This window comes from Dermatophagoides pteronyssinus, unplaced genomic scaffold, assembly GCF_027571235.1.
Source record: "Dermatophagoides pteronyssinus isolate colony J.1.1.1.1 unplaced genomic scaffold, Derpt_VIB-CSIC_2022.12 sq0002, whole genome shotgun sequence".
Taxonomy (NCBI): domain Eukaryota; kingdom Metazoa; phylum Arthropoda; class Arachnida; order Sarcoptiformes; family Pyroglyphidae; genus Dermatophagoides; species Dermatophagoides pteronyssinus.
This window is the reverse complement of record NW_027461526.1, coordinates 1,758,424-1,776,247: the sequence shown is the minus strand read 5'-3', so window position 1 is coordinate 1,776,247 and position 17,824 is coordinate 1,758,424. Positions and strand designations below refer to the sequence as shown.

The window sequence follows — 17,824 nt, the reverse complement described above, 5'->3', positions numbered from 1 at the left end:
TTTTGTATTATATTTCGGGATTCCAGATCATCATGAAATTATTCATGATTGTCAACAAATGAAAAGTGAAAATCGGGAACAAAGTCATTTTATACATTTAATCAAACAAATATTCAAATTACGAGCAAACAACTAAAAACCGGATAGTGACGATGGAGGCAACAATATAGGAAAATTAAATCATTACAAATCAGTTAAATTGTTTTTTAAACTATCCAATTATTGAGAAAAAACCAATGATAATTGATATAGCTCATATAGACGATGAAAAGGATCAATACAATGATAATTTGATCCAATCAATTGTGATTGCCATGGCAGACAAATCAGAATTTTATTACAATTTCGAATTTTTTTCAAATAACCTCTGCAAAGAAACTGACGCCATCTATCAATGAAGAGAATAAGTTGAATTTTTTTAACTTAATAATTTTGAACATTTTTTAATGTAATGTAATGGAAAATAATTAGTTGCAGAAATTACATAGATAATAATAATAATATTAGATAATTGTTCAAAAAAAAGAACAACTATTTGTATGGTATATGTTTGTTTTTGATATATTGCTGCTGATGCATGCTGTTTGCTAATTGTAAAGACGATTGTGATAATAATGCTATTACCGAAAATAAAATGGAAAAAAAAATCAAATTTAAAAAAAGGAAATTGAACATTGTTTTGGAATATAAATCGAAGTAAAGAATATTACTTCGAATTAGCATTACAGAGCGAAAAAATTAAACAAAAAGAAGAAATGCGACATTATTTTAACAGCAAACATTCGCGATCAACACACGTGAAATTGTCGAATTTATGTGGAAAATTTTGTAGGCAAGCATGTATACATGAAAAGAGGTGATCATTACGGGGAGAAGAAAAAAAATTGTATCATTTTTTGTGATGTATTCAATAAGAGAACAGGAGATTAGGAAATTTTTCATCAAGATAGAAAATTTAGATTCGGGAAGTGCAATGTCAAACGAATGCAAAATGGTTAATGAAAATGAATAGATGAAAAAATATGAGATTGTGATGGAAATGATGATCATATGGATGATGATGATGATGATGATGAGAAAATCCTAGGCACCAAAGACATCTGTTTGTTCTGATAATTGTTAGTCATTAAGTTGGTAGAAAATCTTACAATCAAAATCGATACACCTTCACACGTAAACAGACCGACATACAATACAAAGCATGGATGGATGGATGAATGGGGCACGGATCGTTCGCTCATTAATTATATCGATCTGTTGAATTGCTTTTGTTTTTGTTAAAATGTTGTTCCTTCAGGTGGTTGATTAAGTTTCATATTTTCTTTTAATGTCATTGCTCGTCGAAGCTCTTGCAATATGGTTTTGATTGAATAGTTACGTTGCCATCGATTCAACACAGATATGGCACGACGATCGACCTACAAAATTTGAATTCAATAATTAAATGCTCAAATCATACAAAGCAACAAACTTACAGCTCCATTTGAATCATTGACACCATTCATCTTGATTTTCGACATAAAACGAACGTTCGGCGGATCTTCCGGATAATTTGAACCACATTCAACTTTTAAGCTATAAATTCGATTTTCATATGGTGTCTGAAAATGAAATTTAGAGTCGATCAAAGAAAAGACAGAAATAATTTACCCTTGGTGGTCCAATTATCATACCGGTCCAATATGTCAAAGTCATATCGGAATCATCTTCAAGACCCCAAGAAATGGTCCCATCACCAACACCTTTTTGTCCTTGTTCCAATTCTTCTAAGAGACGAAAATTTCGTGGTACAACTACCGATGCTGCAGAATAAATAATTATATCATTTGACAATGCTAGAATCAATATCCATTGTAGTTTGAGAAGTACTTACCTCCGGATGAGTTCATGGCAATTTGAAAATTTATTGATTAAAACTGCTAATTGCAAATGAGTTGTTTTAATTTATTTAAAAAAAATTCAAGTCTAAATTAATGGTGTAATAGTAGTTTTGATTTGAATGAAAATTTTGAGCAACACTGGTTAACAAAAACCTTTCGTGATTTTTTACCGAAACAACAAAAATCAGGCTCAAAATGAACCCGATTAAAATCAGAACAAGATAATCTTTCTCGACTTTATAAGTTGAAAATAACATACACATAAACGCTAAACGAGAGGCGTGATCGGCCAAGTTATAATCATTGATTTGATCGATAATCAGAAATTACACTTCTTTCTTTTCATTCACATTGGCTTGTTGGTTTCTGGTGGTTCGGCCTATACATACACATATAAAACACGATGTTCGATAACGAAGAACGGTCACAATGTCTACGCCGTCAAATTTCACATTTCATGATCATAGGAGAAGCAGACTAATTGTAGCGTCATAGCAGTATACAATTGTAATGAATCAATTTTCAATCATTACGCAATAATATTCGCAAAAATAATATGACTGTGTACTACGCTAGAGATTTTTCTAATGCTTAGCATAGTGATAGTCATAATGATTCATTATTGAAAGCATATGAAAGTTGATGAAAACGTTAACAATTATGTTGTTATTGTAGCCAATCCAAAATCGTGATGAGCCATCATAGTGCCGGTGCATGACCGGTTGTTCATAAATGAAATGTTTTAAATAAAGAATTTTTGTTCGAAAAGCTCATTATTTAATCTCAGAATCGGTTTCGAATGTCTATTTTGGATCTTATTTGATCAGTATTGCAATAAGATAAGAGATGAGTATCCTAACCTCTGACGATCACAACAAAGTGACAACTTTCATTAAGAAATTAATGAAATTCAATGTTTTCATATCTTTGATCACATATTTGGCTGGATGGTCCTTTTTTGTCTATCTAATCCATGAACCACAGAAAACATCATTTCATGATAATTCATTACTACCAGGATTGGCTAGTCGTGAATTTGTTGCCGTTAATCAAGCCGAACATCTTGTACATCAGCTTGCAAATCTGAGCGCCGAATTTCCGGAGAAATATTTCCCCGTGAACTTTTTGCGTAAACAATTCGAAGACATTGGTCTCGAAGTTTACGAACATAAATTTCAATTCAAATATCCTTTTGGTTATGAACAGTCAACCGTGGATGGTCTCAATCTGTATGCCATCTTTCGGGCACCGAGAGCTGCTAGCACCGAATCGATTGTCATTTCGGCGCCATATCGATCGCCATCAAATCCTAACGGTTCAACACTGCCATCGATCGCTTTAATGTATTCGTTGGCAAAATTTTTCAAAAGTAAATCTACCTCTATTTACAGCATTAAACTTTTTATGATCATAATTTTTGCTTACTCTCTTCCTCACTTAGCAAAAAATTACTGGGCTAAAGATATTATCTATCTTATTTCTGGTAACGAACTTCTTGGTATACAAGCATGGCTACAGTCGTATCAAGGTTTAGAGAATCGATTTGGCCAGTATCTCGAATCGGATGTTCTCCTTGGAAAAGCTGGTGCCATCCAGGCTGCATTGAATCTTGAGCTTCAATCATTTTCACCGCCATATGTACAGGTAAAACTTGAAGGTCTCAATGGACAGCTGCCGAATTTGGATTTGTTCAATGTCGCTGTTGAATTATGTAACCGTGAAGCAGTCCCTGTATTATATCACGGTGAATCATTTTATATGATGGAAAATGAATGGGAAAACTGGAAACGAAAAGCTCGTACTATGATATCGATGATGGTCACACAGGCAACCATGCTCCCGACCGGTGCTCATGGTCTGTTTCAAAAGTATGCAATTTCGGCCATCACTTTAGAAGCGCCTGATCGACGAGCCAAATATGTTATGGTCAATGGATTACAGCTTGGCCGATCCATTGAAGGCATAGTACGATCATTGAACAATATGATGGAAAAATTTAATCGAAGTTTTTATTTCTATTTACTTGCATCGACTCGTCGATTTATATCGATTTCCTCGTATATGATTGTCTTTGGTCTTATGGCGTTTCCTCTCGCATGTCGATCTCTTTTCTATTATTTTCAAATTTCCAATAGACAACAAATCACAACCATCGATAATAATTTTGATTTCTGGAACTCATTTAAGCCTTGTGTTCTTGCACATTTATTTGGCTTGTTAGCCATTGGTATCGTTTCTTTGGTTCTTACACGGTTGAGCATTTTTGATATGATATTATATGATATTCCAGTTGAAATATTAACCTTCTCAATCTTTATAATATTGGCCATTATTTCATTGAATTTACCGGCATTATGGACGGCACTTCCTAAAAAATCATCCAACCAATACAATCTTCAATCAATGGTTACACTTTTGAACACTTTATTACTGTTGACGAGTATATCTTTGATAAACATCTCATTAGCCATAGCATTAGCATCGATATATGTACCATTATTATCCATCTTTTCAATACAGGATCACCATCGATCGACAGAAAATTCAACATGGCTGCAGCGCTTATGTAACTTTATCAAATCAATGATTTTATTATTGATTCATCCAATTACATTACATCTCATTTGTCTGTTTGGCTTGTCTATTTCGATGGATCCAGATTTAAATTCATTACATAAATTGTCATTCAATGATTGGCCCTCATTATTACTGAAACATTTAAAGCGTTCTTTTCGATCGCAACCACGAACAATGATGAATTTTATTGAAGATTGGTATCTTTTTGATAATTGGGCATTTCCAATCATTTCTCTATTCCTGTATCCAGTTTGGTTACAGTTATGGTTTCAATCTTTTACAACAGTTGTCTAAAATTTATAAAAAACGGAACACATCTCGAATCTTACAAAATTGACTGTCCGCAAATAATGTATTCAAATAAAATAAATTTCAGCTGATGGCAGTTTTGTGATTTTAATTTCAAAATTTCTTATATGAAAAAATGGGCCAATTAGTTCTGCGATCAGAATCTTTACGGTGCTATAAATTGATATTGAAAACTATTAATCAAATTTTTCGCAATGATTATGATGCGATTCGTTTGGCACAGCAAAAAGCACGTGAAGAATTTGAGAAAAAATCTCATCTTCAGAATCCAGATGAGATTCGTGAATCTATTCAGATTGGTTATGATTCGGCCGAAATCCTTAAACGTACTGTGATACAAGCGCGCTTGAATGAACGAGGAAACTATGGTAAATTATTTTGATTTAATTTTTTATAAATTAATTATCTTTTTTTCAGAGGCAACAATTCGAACTGAAAACATTGATGGCAATGGAAAATAATGAATTATGTATAAACAACTAGGCCCCAGTGATGTTGACACTATTTTGCAGACAGTTAGTTTTCCATGTAAATCATATTGTAAATTATTAAAAAAAATTATTTTAAAGCATGTTTCGGTGTTTAATTACAAATTTTTACATTATAAAAATCAAAAAATATTCAATCTTTGGGCAAACTATTTGAACTTGTTTGTTGTTTTGCTGAGCTAATTGTTTGGCCAATTAGTTCGTTTGATTCGTTTAGAAACATTCGTTCAATAACATCACTGACATCGGCTGTTGAATCGTGTGATCTTACATAATGATCGCGGAATGTCTTCTCACAATCGGTAGCAAAATCACATCCTGTGCAAAGATATACATGATGATTAGAATGTTTTGTTGCTTTCATTATATGACGTTTGATTTCTACTAAACGATTGGCGACAAACGTACAATATGGACATTTGTATTTGCTCATTAAGTGAGCGCTGATATGAAATTTCAGATGACTTTTGGTGGTGGCTGAAAAGTTGCAACCGGGGTATTTACAATTGAGTGATTTGTCACTATCCAAATCTGCCATAATCTGTTGAATATTAGCATCACGCATCATAAATTCGAATGTTTTGCTCGCTTCACATGTCGAAGATGATTCGGGCTTGATATTGTTATCCTTCGTCGTAACATTGGATTCAGAAGTTTCGTTAACTAGCTGTTGAAAAATTTCACTAATGCTGGTTGGTTTTTTATTATCTGTACGGCTTCGTTTTACGGAAAGACTAAATGATTTATTTAATGGTTCGCTATGAGCCGTTAGCGATAATGTTGAATTCAAGCAATCAGTATTAGATATTTCTTGATTAGGGATAGTTGCTACTGCTATTTTATTTTCATTGCGAATCCGTCGATTTTTCAAATTACCTCGGCTAGTGATACTATTATTGCTTGACAAAGAATGTTTTTCGGCTAGATGATCATTCAGATAGGCATTGGATGTGAAATAGAGAAAACAGAATTTACATTTATATGGCACATCAAATGTATGAAATTGGTAAATGTGCATGTAGATTTCATGCTTCTGGAATTCTCGTTCTGAATCAATTTCACAATGGTGACATTGATATTTGAATCGTATTGAATCATCAGGCATTGTGCTAAATGATCGAGTAGATAGTTGAAGATGGCGAGGAATACCCGATTTCGATACAAAACAATGGTTTAATTTATGAATAAATAATGCAACCTGTGATTTCACCTCGAAATTACATTCATCACAATATTGGGATTGATCTTCGGAATTTCTATGATAAAATGGCTGAGATTGTTCATCATTGTGTTTCTGTAGTTGTTGTATTTGTTCCCAATAGTTGGATATTTTAACATTATCAGTCATGGCTTGATATTGACATTCGGTGTATGCTTGTCGAAGTTTTTCAATCTCGTTCTGTAATTCAAGATTTTGTTTCTTAAGTTGCTCAATTTCTCTCTGCATACAGTTAACATTCTTAAGATGACCGGTAGTTGATGTCGTCGATGATGATGATTGATTTGTATGCAGTTGTGGTGTTTGTACGAATGAAGTAAACTGATTGTTGGCAAACTGTTGAATAGTTGCTGCAGCAGCTGCTGCTGTCGCACGTACCGTTAAATTTGCTTGTTGTTGAGTTTGCGGTTGAACATATATAATTTGATGGCTATTCGAAGTTTGTTGGGCCTGTTGCTGCTGCTGCTGCTGATAATTAACATTGGCCATTCCAAATGATGGTTGACCCAATGTGTGGATGAAATCGTTATTCATCGAATTTTTTTATCAATTTGTTTTGAATTTCAAAATAAAAATAAAGTGTATTGTAAAATTCGAAATGGTGCTCAGCTGATGAAAACAAATTATAGCAATTAGGACTGCCATCTATGCTTCATGATTAGAACATTCTTTTCCTTTTCAACATGTATTTTGTCCATTATTATCAGGTTAACCTTCCGAATGTTGACGTATATGTTTGTTGGTATAATTAATACATGCGACCAGATCTTCATGTGATATTTGTCCATATTATTGTTGTTTAGTTTGGATTTTATTTTCAATTAAAGTCGAATTCATTTATTTTTTTAGCTACAATTTTATTATCATCAACTTAGCCTATAGGGTGACTTGTGTTTGTTTATGGCTAATTATCATCATCACGATGACAAAACGATAAAACAAATTGTAGAAAAACTTTGAATCCAATTCACATACGTTAGAAGTATGGCTTGAAATCATGTTTTTTATTATAGTATTGTCTATCCTAATTATATTACAATACAATCAAATAATTTTCCACATATAACGATAGTAAGTTAATCTCTTATTTGGAAAAAGTGATTTTTATACCTAGTATATGACTTTTTTCTAACTAGAATTGGAATTTTTGAATTACAATAATAAAAAAATTGGATAATAGCCGGCAATAAATATTTATGGATGGCTAAACTCAATCAAATATAAATTGTCAAGCAAAGACCTGTCATTTGTATTCTTCCTATCATATTAATTTAGTTGTTTCCTCTGAATGTCTGCGAATCCAGTCAATCCGTCGAAGACGATGCCATCGAATAAATTTATTTCGAATGCCGAAGCTCAAAATGTGAATGTAAAATGTTTGACTGATGTTCAAATCTCTTCAGAATATCGATTTTCCTTCTATTTGGAACGATCAATGATCGACACATTTCAATCATTTCTTCATGATTTATTCCATCAATTATATCAAATGAACATTGGAAAATCTTCTATTTCATATAAGTTCACATTCATCGAATTTCTTGATCATTTTCGCAAAATACCGTCGGATTTACGAAAATTATATGAATTTGATGAGGAATTTATTGGCAATAATTATAAGAAATATTCTGACTTTATTAAATGTCAATTCGCCTATCAAATTGATTCGAAAAATTCCATTGATGACGATCAGGATCGACAAAAATTCGCCTGGATTCAAGCTCATGTGCGTTATCGAATTCGTCAACTTTCGCTACGATTGTCCCGGTTGAATGATAATTTTCTCAATTTTTTACCTTCGATTCGATTCGATTTTCGTGATTCATATCGTCGATTAAAACAATTAGCCGCTACCAACGCGAAAGTACATAGTCTATTCAAATGTTGTCGCGAACAAATTAAAAAAGTCGATTCTGATCCCAAAAGATGGTGCCTTAGTTTTAATGGCGGTAAGGATTGCACCGTATTGTTACACACGTTAGCTACTATTTATCAGGCTAATCTCAACAACAATCAATCGGAGAATTCATTGATAAATTTATTATGGATAAAAACATCGGAACTTTTTCCCGAACAAGAACTCTACTTGAAACGTATTCAAGCATTCTATGGTTGTCGAATGAACATTTATCCGGGAGCTGATTTAAAATCTGCTCTATATGATGTACATAAAAATCAAACGTTTGAATTAATTTTTATGGGATGTCGTAGAACCGATTTTGAAGAAAAAATTGGTCAAAAACTAACGACTGTACAACCCACCGATATGGGCTGGCCAGAATTCATTCGGATTAATCCGTTATTGGATTGGTCATATCAAGATGTGTGGCAATTTTTACTTAATCTTCAAGTGCCTTATTGTCCCCTATATGATTATGGATATACATCGATTGATCGTCCGGAAAATACACATCCAAATCCAGCCTTGTTGATTCGACATTTCAACGATAGTTTGAAACAAAACTTTCAACAATCAATCAATGATAAAAATGAAACATCCGAGTTGTCAACAAGAATTGGCCTTGACGATGATGATAAAAACAATCGTGATGTTGATGAAATATATTTGCCTGCCTATTTACTTCGTCGCGATGATATGGAACGAAGTTGTCGCCATTAATTTTTGTCTTCCATTAAATATTTTTTTTTATGAATTATTTTTATGAAATAATGGACTCGTGATTTACAAAACAAAAAATTGTATGAACAGTAAACATATTTGTTGATGGATCTTCGACGTAGAAAATTTATTTAGCTTATCTATTCATCAATCAAAGACAAAAAAAGTAGAATTTATTTTTAGGCAGAGCCAATAGGAAATTATTATTTTTAAAAAACATTTTTGCTGTTGTTTATGTTTACAACAAACCTACATCTACATTTATTTTTACGATTTTATCGACCGTTATCGTTTTTTTTTCGAATTTATCCTTGTTTATATTTAAATTTTGATCTGTTTATTTACAATTTTTATGTATTGAAAATCTCATGGATCACCAGGTAAAATTCTGTGGTTGATGAAATTAAAAGAAAAACATTAAAATATTATAGTGATTACTGGTATCGATGATATCCTAAAAGATATGCAAAATTCTTATGATTTGATTTGTCTAATTTTCGTACTTTTTCTGCACTGTACTTTGATGTTATTTTGTTGTTGTTGAAATAAAAAACACTATACATGATTAAAACTAGCAAATCAATGATTGATTTAATCTTATTTTTATTTACATTCTATTTTTGTTTTGTTTATATAGATATATTTTTCTGATTGCATTCAAATTATTATTATGCAATGCGATATAATCATTTTTTTAATTTTTTTTTGATTATATTCACCATTATCATTATGTTTACATTTACATAAAATAAAAAAGTTGAAAAATTAATGAATAAAAATCAACAATGATAATCATAAATCCTTATGAACTTATAAGAACATTTTTTTTTTGAATTTCTGGGGAAAAATCATAATTATTATTACCGTCATAATTGAAAAATAAACATTTAATGTCTTTTCTCATCATTCTTCCTGACAGGATAATGAAGACCTTGGATACATATACGATTCTGTTTTTATTTTTAAAAAAAATCTATAGCAACAACTTGTACATTGAATCGATCCTAAGTAGTAAAACAATAACGATTAACAATTACGGAACTTGTGATGAATTCAATCAATAATAAAAATTATGAAGATGGCCACGCTTTTTTCTCTTTTAAATCCGATAATACCGTTGACAACATATTGCAAAGAGAAAAAAAAACGAAATTGGATTTCAATGATTAAATATTAAATTTTATATGATTCTATGTATAAAATTCATTGAATGAAATGATGAAAAGAAAATCATTCTTTCCGATGTGATATATATAACAAATATATTTGTTCATTACATGTACATGGTTATTTTTCTGACAATATGGTGAAAAAAATAAAGAGCCAGGAAACAGGACTTATAAACAAAACAAAAAAATTTATCGTATGCGGCAAAATGTAGAAGAAACAAGAAATTTGAAGAAGAAGTAAAACGACATGATACAATCAATGTCAGCTATATATGTATACGAAACATATAATCGGCCATCGATTCAACATAGTTCTGTTTGTTTGCCATTGATCTTCAAGATGATAGTAGCGATTTTATTTTCATTTTTTTTTTTAGTTTGATATCCTCACTATAACAAGTGCATTTACTCTCCTTCTCTCTTGCTTTTTCTTTTTCACCATTCCACAATCTTCACGTTAAGTTTGCATGTTCATTATTGTCTCATTTAATTTTGATGGTGATCACATCTTGTAAAAAGGAAAATATTTCTCATTTTGCTTTAGAATCAAAAAATTTGCCATCAACATTGCAGATAATAACATACTTTGTTGATTCTCAGTTTGATTCTGGTTAATTAATCGAAAGAGTTGTGAAAATTATTCGAATATTGATTTATATATTGTCATCAACATGTTCGAATTGCGCATATTCATTGTACTTTGCTATATTTTTTGATCCACATTTTTGTCTGGGTTCTGGTTTTATGAACATCCTAGATAAGGATCATCAACTGCATAATCATCAAATAGCTAAATAATCATTATATGTTATTGAAATCAAATTTTGTCGTAAAAATCATTTGTAATATGATAAGTGTTGATTGTGGCTTGTTTTGCATCACTGTTATATTTTCAACATCGTCAGCCTTTGTCGCTTCAATATAAAAACTGCCGGCAGTCATCGTCCGGATAGACAGTTCTAATTTCGTTTGGTTGACCTGATTTTTGTTTTTATTCAAAATTATCCGCATATAAATGAATTGTTATGGCCAGAAAAGACACATCAAAGCAAAATTCTTATAAACAAGATGATTCATACTTTGATCGAATTGAATCTACTAATGTATTGGTTATCGGTAATGGTCCATCGGCGATAACACTAAGTTTTTTATTAGCTGGTCATTGGCCTTATTATTCACCGGAAGATTTTCAAACCCATAGTGAGAATGTACCAAATCCAACATTGCAAACTCTACATGATCGAATATTAGATCATTGTGCTTTAGAACCCTGTTATCGTGATAAATATGGTAATGAAAATGAGTCATTATCGAGACCAAAACTACGTTCTTTAATGGAATCCGACCTGATGGAACTTGGTCTAAATCTTGTTGGCCGTACCGGAGCTAATCCTATTTCCGTATTAATGGATCAGCTTCAACATCCAAATGCTGATTTCGGTGAACGTAATTCTTCCTTATTAAAATGGACATATCGACCTGATCGTAGTGTGGAACACGTAGTGATTGGTACATCCGAATCACCCGGAGGTATTTGGCATGCCATTGCCAAGACATGTTTGTCCAAACTTCGTTCCACTTCTTCTACCGAAATGCTTACGTTATCGAGGAGATCATTGATGCAACTGCCCGTCTTGCCTATATATGATGACGAGAATCATCAAAATGATAGTGATGGCGAACTTCCTTTGGAAAATCGAATTCCTTATCGAGTAGTTGCCGATTATTATCGCCGATATGTTAATCATTTCGGTTTAGACAAATATTTTCGCAATTACACCCGTGCAACATCATTAGATTGGGATCCGATAAGTCATTGTTTTATCGTTGATACAGTAAGCCGAAAATCATCATCATCGCCATCTAAACAACATAAATATCGTATTCGATATCGTGCCAAGCGTGTAGTGTTGGCCAAGGGTACATCAACTTCACCTCGTATGTTGAACATAACAGGTGAAAAACTTCCATTCGTATTACATTCATTGACCAAATTAGATGTGATCATACGTAAAACACAATTGTTACCATGTTGGCGTATACCGATGCCCTCAACATCTAGAATCAATTCATCCGATCCAGTATTGATAGTTGGTTCTGGACTTTCTGTTGCTGATGCTCTGATATTATTATCACAACGCTGTCAACGTCATCCATTACGCATCATACATTTATTTCGAAAATCTATACGCGATCGTTCATTAATATTCAACCAATTAGCAACAAATGATTCCAATTATCCTGAATATTATCAAGTATTCCAACAGATGAAACATTCTGTTCAGAATAACGTTCATTGTTTAGCATGTTTACCAAAAGGTTCGCATCATATACCATCATCATCATCAAAACAATCATTATTGCGTTTTGAACATTATCAAGCATATCAGGAATGTATTTTGTCTTCCATACAAACAATGGCAAATGGTCATCGTACGGCGACATTAGAGTTTCTGGATAAAAATAAAACCGATTCGACGCTATGTTGTCGTTGTCATCGTCCTGTAAGACATCAGCTCACTGTTCGTATATCGTTCGCATTGATTTTAATTGGTTCGAATCCTCAATTTGATTTTGTCGATGATAATATTCGACAAAAAATGGCTCGCGATCCATCTGCTCCCATCGATCATCGAATAAATCCGATTGACATTGATCCATATACCCATGAATGTAAAGGCGTTCCAGATCTTTATGCACTTGGTCCTTTGGTGGGTGACAATTTCGTTCGCTATGTTCAAGGTGGTGCATTGGCAGCTGCCAATCATATCTACCATAAGGAGCAACAGAATCCTTATGACAGTATAATCGACAGCAATCATTCATTATTCGATATTGATGAACGCCGATGATCTAAATTGGCCCCAACATTCTAATCGACTGAGAATAAGTCAAAAAAAATCAAATAAACATATCATGATCGATTTCATTTTTTATGTCTCAAAAATTCCTAATAATGATATCTATTTTTTAGCCTTTAACATATGTTTTTTTTGGTTTTACAGTTTTATAATGAATTTTTGTCAATTTTGTTGGTGAAAATAATGAATCTCAAAACGTTTGCTTATAAACAAGATGAACAAAGACGTTTATTGTTTGGCTATTCGTCTATGTAACGTTTTATAATAATTTTTACTAAAATTTGAGTATATTATGATTGGATGATTTTTTTTTGTTTTTCATATTTTGGTTATACATTGGGGTTGTTATATTGGATATAATGTATTTGGTAACTTAGAAAAAATTTTTTATAATGATCCTATGTGAATCGATGGCCAAAAGAATGTTAATCATTATGAATGATGACAATGAATGAACGTATAAAATGATTTGATAAACAGCAAGTTTCTATGCAAATATGTTTGGGTGGTGTGTTTCGTTTCGTTGTCGGTTGGTTTAGTTTAAATGAATTTCCATCAATATGGTGAATAACCATACCAGCCAGTACGGGATCTATTTTTTTTTATTTTACCAAAATTTTATCGATTGAAAATGTATTTTTTCGAAGATTAATTTACCTGAATCCACGACCACCACGACCTCCACGCATCCATGGACTACCACCGCTTCCACGAGGAAAAAAACCACCACGACCACGTCCCATTATACCCCGGCCACGTGGTGGACGATTTGTGGTCGATAATCCCGGACGATTTGTTCGTTTGGCATTCACCTTGATTTGACGACCTTTGAATAGTGATTCATCTAGGGCTGTAGCTGTTTCGACGGAATCCTTATCAGCGAATTCTATATAAGCATATCTTAATATGGAATAAAAAGATATCATCATTGTAAAAAAATAATGAATCGCATACCCTTTCGGATGTCCAGTAAATCTATCACACAGAATGGTCACACGATTAATTGAACCACAACCATGGAAATGTTTTTCGAGATCATCAGCAGTGGCCGAATAATCAACCTGATTAGAGAATAATGATTTAATTTAAAAAGGAAAAGAAATAGAAACTTACGTTTCCAACATAAATGGACCGGCTATCTATTTCGGCTCGTTCTTCGGGTGATAAGGTTGATTGATCATCTATAAAAATAAAATAAGAAAATGGAATTTGAAAAAAAATAAATAAATTGACACATACTTGAGCCAGTATTGCTTATCTGTGAGGTAATATCATCTTGCATTTGTTTTAATTTTTCTGCTTCTTCTTCCATCTCTCTAACGCGAGCTTTTATAACCTCTAATTCTTCATCATCGCCTGTTCGAGCACCTTCATTATCTTCATGACTGCCACCATCACCATGGGATTCTGATTCCATTTCTTGATGAATGGAATTCTGACCATCGTTGAGCATATCTTCGATTAGGTCATCCGAATCATTTGGTGGTTGTTGTTGCTGTTGTATTGATGATGATGAGGATGATTGTGCTGCAACATGATTATCATTTACAGCAGATAGAGTCGATGTCATAATTGAATGACTTTTTCTATCTGATATTTTTATGATATCGGAAAAAAACAGTATTTGTTTTAAAATTTATTAACAAAATTCGAACGAATAATATGAATACTGGAGTTACTTAGAATGATATCTCACATGCATGCAATTAAGCTTCAGTTTTTTTATTAAATTGAACGTTGCATTCGAAAGGTTTGTCGACTGTTTCTACCTGAGCAGCTTTTTTAACTTTTGATACAAACAAATTTTTTTGAATACAATTTTGAGCAGATTAAAATTTATTAAGGCAAGAAATTTAATTTTCTCAAAAATAAAAGTAATTTCTATAAAATGTGATCCATTTTAGAAAAAAAAATTAAAATGAATTGATATAAACTAAATAATAAATAATTGGCAACCAAAAAAAATTTTTTCAAAATGAACATGCCGGTCGAGTGTAAATAGATGCTTTCATTGTTTGCGCTCAAAAGAATGAACGAACAAATTACGCTCGCTATTCATCGACTTCATTGACATCGACATCAAATAAATTTTTGACTGTATTGAAAAGGCCAACAGCGAAAAAAAATTATTCGCACACAGATTCGGAGCATATTCGATTCATGCTAAATTTTTTTACATTCCTTGATTGATTGATCTCTCTTAGTTTTTTTATCATTTTAATCTTAATTGAAAAAATAGAATTGAATCATTGATAATGGCTTCGGCGCCATCAGCAGCAGCTTCGGCGGCGGTACCACCATCAACATCATCATCAACACCGTCCAATGTTGGACCGTTGCCACCGCCACCACAACAAGGACAACAACATTCATATTCATCATCGATGCCTCCGCCATCTCCGCATCATCCTCATCATCATCATCATCATCAACAACAACAACATCAGCAATCGCCACAAGGATTACCTGTTGGTAAAACCAGTGGTAATCATCATCATGGTGGTGGCCATCATCATGCTCATCATGGTCCAAGGCAGCATCCAATACCTCAAGTTCCACCGCCTCCCATCAGCTCGTCTCAAGTTCAAAAGGTTTGTGAATGATTGCAGTTTGAATTAAATATTTCATTGTTGCATTTCGTCTATAGATATTGGACGAGAACAATCATCTTATTCATTGTATAATGGAATATCAAAATCGAGGCCGTGCACAGGATTGTTTTGCGTTACAACAAACATTACATAGAAATCTTGTCTATCTAGCATCGGTTGCTGAAACTAATCCAAATCTAAACCAAATATTGCCACCACCAATGTTTCCGCCACCAGCAACAAATGGTCCACCTATACCTCCGAATCATAATTCCACAGCCCCAGGTTATCCACCCAATATCACAGTTTCTGCTGCTCAAGCACCTTCACATCCTCCTCCACCAGCTAATCATCATCAGCCAATGTCGACACCGGCTACAACACAATCTCAACGCATGACACCGCCGAATAATTTGGAAAATAATAACACTGTTAATGCAGATCATCACAATAATAGTAATAATAAATCCTTATCCGAAAGTAATGAAAATTATCCACCTCGGTCAGCAACACCATCATCATCCAGAAGAGAACAACCGCAATCACAAGAATCGATACCACCACGGCCACCATCAGTATCAGCTTTACCAACATCGCAATCATCGAACGTATCAAATTCTAATCCATCCAGGCCAAATTATGGTAGTGGAAAATCGCAACCGTCTGGTCAACAACCACATCCAATTTATCCGCCTGCCCCTCATTCATCGCAAACCTGGATGCCACCTACATCCACTCAACCGCAGCAGCAACCGAATTCTCCTTATCCACCCGCAAACCAATATGGACAATATGGACCACCAACTGTTGGTCATCCATATCCTCCACAACAACCTCACCCTCAACAACAACAGCCGCAGCAACAACAACCGACTGCTCCACAGCAATATCCTGGCCATCAAAATTATGCAAATTACGGCTCAAATTATGGACCACCACCGCCTCATCAAAACCACCCCCCTCCTCATCAACAATATCCGCCAAATCAATATGGTCAATATCCAAATTATCCACCACAAAGTGGCCAATGGTATGGCAGTGGGCAAGCTGGTGGTCCTCAATCGGTTGCACAACAGACAGCTGGACAACCTCCAATTCTCCCAAATCAGCCATATCCTCCTCCACAAAGTGGCTATATGCCTAATTACTATCAAGGTTATGGTCAACATCCACCTCCTCCCCATCAACCATATGGTCCACCTCCATCCAACATGTATGGGGGTCAACCACCTTATACATCATCGCAAACATCAAATGGTTCACAACAAGCGCCAACGGCTGTTAGTCAAACTGGTGGTCAGCACAATCGATACCCGCCGCCACCTCAACAACAAGGATATCCTCCGGCTGGTCAATATCAACAACCTCCACGTGGAGCACCACCATCAATGCATCCAGGTTATGGTCCTTCGTCATCAAGTGGTTATCATCATAATGATCAATCACAACAATCGAATCAACCGCAACAATATCCACCATCAACAGCAGCAGCCGGACCACCAGTTTCTGGTACTACTGGTGGTGTTGGATATTCAATGCCTCCTCCTCCCCCTACATCTTAATTCACTTAACATGATAGAAAACAAATCATTGTCATATTTAAATATCAACTATAACAAAAAAAAATCCAAAGTTAATTCCATTCATAAAAAGGAAACAGATCTATTTGATTGTAAATGTATTTCGACGTATGTGTGAATTTTTTTTTTGTTTCATTATTTTCATTATATATCATGATACTACTTTTCTATATATATTTCAAGATTTAATTTTTGATCCAAAAATCAAGATAATCTTTTTGTTCCAACACTAAATTTTTTTTTAATACATAAAACGACATCTATGGATGGAATTTGCTAAGTTTTAAACAAAAAACCAAACAAATGCAAAAGAGGGGAAAATAATTTGTGTGCATTTGAGAGGATAAGATAGAGGGAGAAAATGAGAAAGTTAGCTCTCTCCCTCTCCCGCTCAAGAAAACTTCGTAGCGAGCCAATCTCAAGCTGTTTCTGAAACACATACATTTACACACCTTCAAATTCAATATATTTACAACAACAAATTCGACCTTTTTCATTCTGGATGTTCCAAAAATTTATTGACTTAAATC

At 33.6% G+C, this 17,824-nt stretch overlaps 8 protein-coding genes across 8 annotated transcripts; 5 read left to right on the top strand and 3 right to left on the bottom strand.

Moving 5' to 3' along the window:
- Window positions 1-427: 427 nt before the first annotated feature.
- On the bottom strand, window positions 428-2,273 carry Uev1A (Ubiquitin-conjugating enzyme variant 1A). Its single transcript, XM_027341164.2, has 4 exons — window positions 1,874-2,273; window positions 1,651-1,802; window positions 1,476-1,601; window positions 428-1,418 (listed from the first exon to the last, which is right to left on the bottom strand). Exons 1-4 carry the CDS (start codon window positions 1,887-1,889, stop codon window positions 1,278-1,280), a joined length of 435 nt encoding a protein of 144 aa, XP_027196965.1. The 5' UTR covers window positions 1,890-2,273; the 3' UTR covers window positions 428-1,277.
- A 331-nt stretch (window positions 2,274-2,604) lies between these two features.
- Window positions 2,605-4,842, top strand: GAA1 (glycosylphosphatidylinositol anchor attachment 1). Its single transcript, XM_027341052.2, has 2 exons — window positions 2,605-3,249; window positions 3,322-4,842. Exons 1-2 carry the CDS (start codon window positions 2,727-2,729, stop codon window positions 4,749-4,751), a joined length of 1,953 nt encoding a protein of 650 aa, XP_027196853.2. The 5' UTR covers window positions 2,605-2,726; the 3' UTR covers window positions 4,752-4,842.
- LOC113791397 (complex III assembly factor LYRM7) lies at window positions 4,788-5,337 on the top strand. Its single transcript, XM_027341176.2, has 2 exons — window positions 4,788-5,134; window positions 5,184-5,337. Exons 1-2 carry the CDS (start codon window positions 4,882-4,884, stop codon window positions 5,225-5,227), a joined length of 297 nt encoding a protein of 98 aa, XP_027196977.2. The 5' UTR covers window positions 4,788-4,881; the 3' UTR covers window positions 5,228-5,337.
- On the bottom strand, window positions 5,131-7,134 carry LOC113791315 (uncharacterized). The gene has a single exon (XM_027341081.2). The coding sequence runs from the start codon at window positions 7,005-7,007 to the stop codon at window positions 5,388-5,390; it is 1,620 nt and encodes a 539-aa protein (XP_027196882.2). The 5' UTR covers window positions 7,008-7,134; the 3' UTR covers window positions 5,131-5,387.
- Window positions 7,135-7,407: 273 nt separating this feature from the next.
- Window positions 7,408-9,203, top strand: LOC113791325 (uncharacterized). Its single transcript, XM_027341093.2, has 2 exons — window positions 7,408-7,544; window positions 7,610-9,203. The coding sequence occupies exon 2, from the start codon at window positions 7,762-7,764 to the stop codon at window positions 9,091-9,093; it is 1,332 nt and encodes a 443-aa protein (XP_027196894.2). The 5' UTR covers window positions 7,408-7,544; window positions 7,610-7,761; the 3' UTR covers window positions 9,094-9,203.
- Window positions 9,204-10,692: 1,489 nt separating this feature from the next.
- LOC113791306 (oxidative stress-induced growth inhibitor 1-like) lies at window positions 10,693-13,191 on the top strand. Its single transcript, XM_027341072.2, has one exon. It carries the CDS (start codon window positions 11,288-11,290, stop codon window positions 13,112-13,114), a length of 1,827 nt encoding a protein of 608 aa, XP_027196873.2. The 5' UTR covers window positions 10,693-11,287; the 3' UTR covers window positions 13,115-13,191.
- LOC113791335 (polyadenylate-binding protein 2-like) lies at window positions 13,177-14,850 on the bottom strand. Its single transcript, XM_027341121.2, has 5 exons — window positions 14,363-14,850; window positions 14,237-14,304; window positions 14,078-14,184; window positions 13,781-14,023; window positions 13,177-13,715 (listed from the first exon to the last, which is right to left on the bottom strand). The coding sequence occupies exons 1-5, from the start codon at window positions 14,691-14,693 to the stop codon at window positions 13,679-13,681; spliced, it is 786 nt and encodes a 261-aa protein (XP_027196922.2). The 5' UTR covers window positions 14,694-14,850; the 3' UTR covers window positions 13,177-13,678.
- Window positions 14,851-15,027: 177 nt separating this feature from the next.
- On the top strand, window positions 15,028-17,566 carry LOC113791297 (uncharacterized). Its single transcript, XM_027341061.2, has 2 exons — window positions 15,028-15,714; window positions 15,771-17,566. Exons 1-2 carry the CDS (start codon window positions 15,379-15,381, stop codon window positions 17,274-17,276), a joined length of 1,842 nt encoding a protein of 613 aa, XP_027196862.2. The 5' UTR covers window positions 15,028-15,378; the 3' UTR covers window positions 17,277-17,566.
- The last annotated feature ends 258 nt before the right edge of the window (window positions 17,567-17,824 follow it).

What these genes read in the sequence shown, in the direction of transcription:
- Uev1A (XM_027341164.2), bottom strand. An exon ending in TGATAATTGGACCACCAAGG is followed by an intron (nt 1,602 to 1,650) that starts GTAAATTATTTC and finishes TTTCATTTTCAG; the next exon opens with ACACCATATGAAAATCGAAT. An exon ending in TCAATGATTCAAATGGAGCT is followed by an intron (nt 1,419 to 1,475) that starts GTAAGTTTGTTG and finishes CAAATTTTGTAG; the next exon opens with GTCGATCGTCGTGCCATATC.
- LOC113791306 (XM_027341072.2), top strand. Translation starts at nt 11,288, where the DNA reads ATGGCCAGAAAAGACACATCAAAGCAAAATTCTTATAAACAAGATGAT.
- LOC113791315 (XM_027341081.2), bottom strand. Translation starts at nt 7,007, where the DNA reads ATGAATAACGATTTCATCCACACATTGGGTCAACCATCATTTGGAATG.
- LOC113791325 (XM_027341093.2), top strand. Translation starts at nt 7,762, where the DNA reads ATGTCTGCGAATCCAGTCAATCCGTCGAAGACGATGCCATCGAATAAA.
- GAA1 (XM_027341052.2), top strand. Translation starts at nt 2,727, where the DNA reads ATGAGTATCCTAACCTCTGACGATCACAACAAAGTGACAACTTTCATT. An exon ending in GTTGGCAAAATTTTTCAAAA is followed by an intron (nt 3,250 to 3,321) that starts GTAAATCTACCT and finishes TTCCTCACTTAG; the next exon opens with CAAAAAATTACTGGGCTAAA.
- LOC113791335 (XM_027341121.2), bottom strand. Translation starts at nt 14,693, where the DNA reads ATGACATCGACTCTATCTGCTGTAAATGATAATCATGTTGCAGCACAA. An exon ending in GGTCCATTTATGTTGGAAAC is followed by an intron (nt 14,185 to 14,236) that starts GTAAGTTTCTAT and finishes TTCTCTAATCAG; the next exon opens with GTTGATTATTCGGCCACTGC. An exon ending in TTTACTGGACATCCGAAAGG is followed by an intron (nt 14,024 to 14,077) that starts GTATGCGATTCA and finishes TTCCATATTAAG; the next exon opens with ATATGCTTATATAGAATTCG.
- LOC113791397 (XM_027341176.2), top strand. Translation starts at nt 4,882, where the DNA reads ATGGGCCAATTAGTTCTGCGATCAGAATCTTTACGGTGCTATAAATTG. An exon ending in GAATGAACGAGGAAACTATG is followed by an intron (nt 5,135 to 5,183) that starts GTAAATTATTTT and finishes TCTTTTTTTCAG; the next exon opens with AGGCAACAATTCGAACTGAA.
- LOC113791297 (XM_027341061.2), top strand. Translation starts at nt 15,379, where the DNA reads ATGGCTTCGGCGCCATCAGCAGCAGCTTCGGCGGCGGTACCACCATCA. An exon ending in GCTCGTCTCAAGTTCAAAAG is followed by an intron (nt 15,715 to 15,770) that starts GTTTGTGAATGA and finishes TTTCGTCTATAG; the next exon opens with ATATTGGACGAGAACAATCA.